We start from the raw sequence: 1,878 nt of genomic DNA, 5'->3' as shown, positions 1-1,878 counted from the left end.
CATTGGATCCAACCCAAAACAAAAGTTGCGCGGCGATACCTGCGCGAAGACTTAGTTTTTCGCTGAGTGGACCTACTGGTTATAGTGTCCAAGAAATAATACCAAGAAATAAAATATATATTTAACGAAATGAAACATATCGTTTCTTATGCATTTTTTTTAATGACCTTAGTTTTCGTCTAGCATGAAAATTCCCTAAGATAGATGGAGTTGAAGTGACTTGACGCCGCCTCTCACGGATGTCACGGATGGGGATGATTTTCTACTGTGAATCTCCTTGCCTCTTACAGATTGGGGTACTTTTTTTTAATATAAGTCCCCTTGCCTCTCATAGATTGGGGTGCTTTTCTACTGTAGTCCCCTTGCCTCTCACAGATTGGGGTGCTTTTCTGCTGTGAGTCCCCTTGCCTCTCACTATGCAGGGTTGTTTTGTGAATCGTGATAGATACATTGCATATTAAGAATCAACTTCGAGGGGTTTTTGCAACCCAAAGTGCATCGCGAATGAGAATTAATACCTTGACGATAAATCGAGAGATCAGGTGAATCTGGATCATCATCTACCTGTGATTTTAAGATAATTTTTGATCGATTACTAAATTGATAACAGTTTTTGCATATTTTGCTCTGTGATGGAATGTGATTCAATTCTTGTAATTTCCGTTTCTTCAGATTATTTTTCCGCAAATTGTTAACCATTAACAACAAATTCGATATGTCTTCGATAGAAGAAAACTTATCATTTTTCGATCTTTTTTAATCATTACAACCTAAACATTTAGTGAAGAGCATTGCTTTATTGAAGAATCAACGATCATTAATTCTTCAATAACGAACGAATCAAGATATGAAAAAATATCTTTCAATTTGAGTATTTTCTTGGTAATTGAATTGCTTCAAAGACATGGTCAAAGATTAATAGGGAATGTAATCATCCCCTTGTATCTCCGGAACCGTCCCTATGGTTATCTTGAAATTTTACTGGGATTAATGTTTCAACTATATAATAGTACTATTTGCTATAAAAAAGTTTGAAATTTGAGGTCCAAAAAATGGGCGAAATTTACCATCACTCTTTGTAACAATTATTTATTTAATGTTTTTTAGCACTGAAAAGCTGATAAAAGAAATAAAATATACTTACATTGTCTAGCTATCATGAGATGGGAACGAAAGACCTACCAGCTATGATTGACTATGTACTTAATTACACAAAACAAAAAAGCCTACGCTACATTGGTTATTCGATGGGAACTACCATGTTATTCGTTTTATTATCCATGAGGCCCGAATACAATGCAAAAATAGAATTGGGATTCTGCCTTGCTCCAGCCGCCATTTGGAAAGAACTATCTCCTTTATTCCAATTTCTTCAAAGTCAAGAACCAAATATTAAGGTAAGAAAATATCACAATTGTATTTAAAAAAAATATAAAGAAACATATTTTATATGCAAGGTGTCTCGTACTCAATGGTACAGCCCTGTGGGCAGGTAGTGTGGACCAAACTGAACAAGAAAGTCTTCTATCATTTTGCAATTTTTGCAATAGTTTTCGAGATATTAATACTAAACCAAAAATATTATTTTAACAAATAAAAATTGTCCAAAAATAAATATGAGATCATACAAGTTGTCAAGTATTTAATTAGACATAGAAACAAAAATATTTTTTTAATAAACCATTTAACCATCCAAATACACATGCAGCAAAAATTTAATGCCATTGTCTTTCCAAAATATTTTTTAAGTTTCATAAAACAGGCTTGAAGTGACTAAAATGACCAATGGGATCACAGTGAAACAAAAACTTGGCGTGCCCGGATTGCATTAATATTTAATTGATAAGATGTATATAAAATGCGGGCACGCCAAGTTTA

At 33.4% G+C, this 1,878-nt stretch overlaps 1 protein-coding gene across 1 annotated transcript in view; it reads right to left on the bottom strand.

Moving 5' to 3' along the window:
• Positions 1-328: 328 nt before the first annotated feature.
• LOC105449144 overlaps positions 329-1,878 on the bottom strand; it is a 4,091-nt gene continuing 2,541 nt past the window's right edge. Inside the window, exons 4-5 of the mRNA XM_011688145.1 lie at positions 519-564; positions 329-414 (exon numbers count right to left, since the gene is read on the bottom strand). Of these exons, the coding sequence (XP_011686447.1) occupies positions 329-414; positions 519-564 (132 nt within the window). The remainder of the gene's footprint in view (positions 415-518; positions 565-1,878) is intronic.

This window comes from Wasmannia auropunctata, unplaced genomic scaffold, assembly GCF_000956235.1.
Source record: "Wasmannia auropunctata unplaced genomic scaffold, wasmannia.A_1.0 LD336078.1, whole genome shotgun sequence".
Classification (NCBI taxonomy): domain Eukaryota; kingdom Metazoa; phylum Arthropoda; class Insecta; order Hymenoptera; family Formicidae; genus Wasmannia; species Wasmannia auropunctata.
Note: the sequence above shows the minus strand (reverse complement) of the source record. Positions and strands in the feature narration are given on the sequence as shown.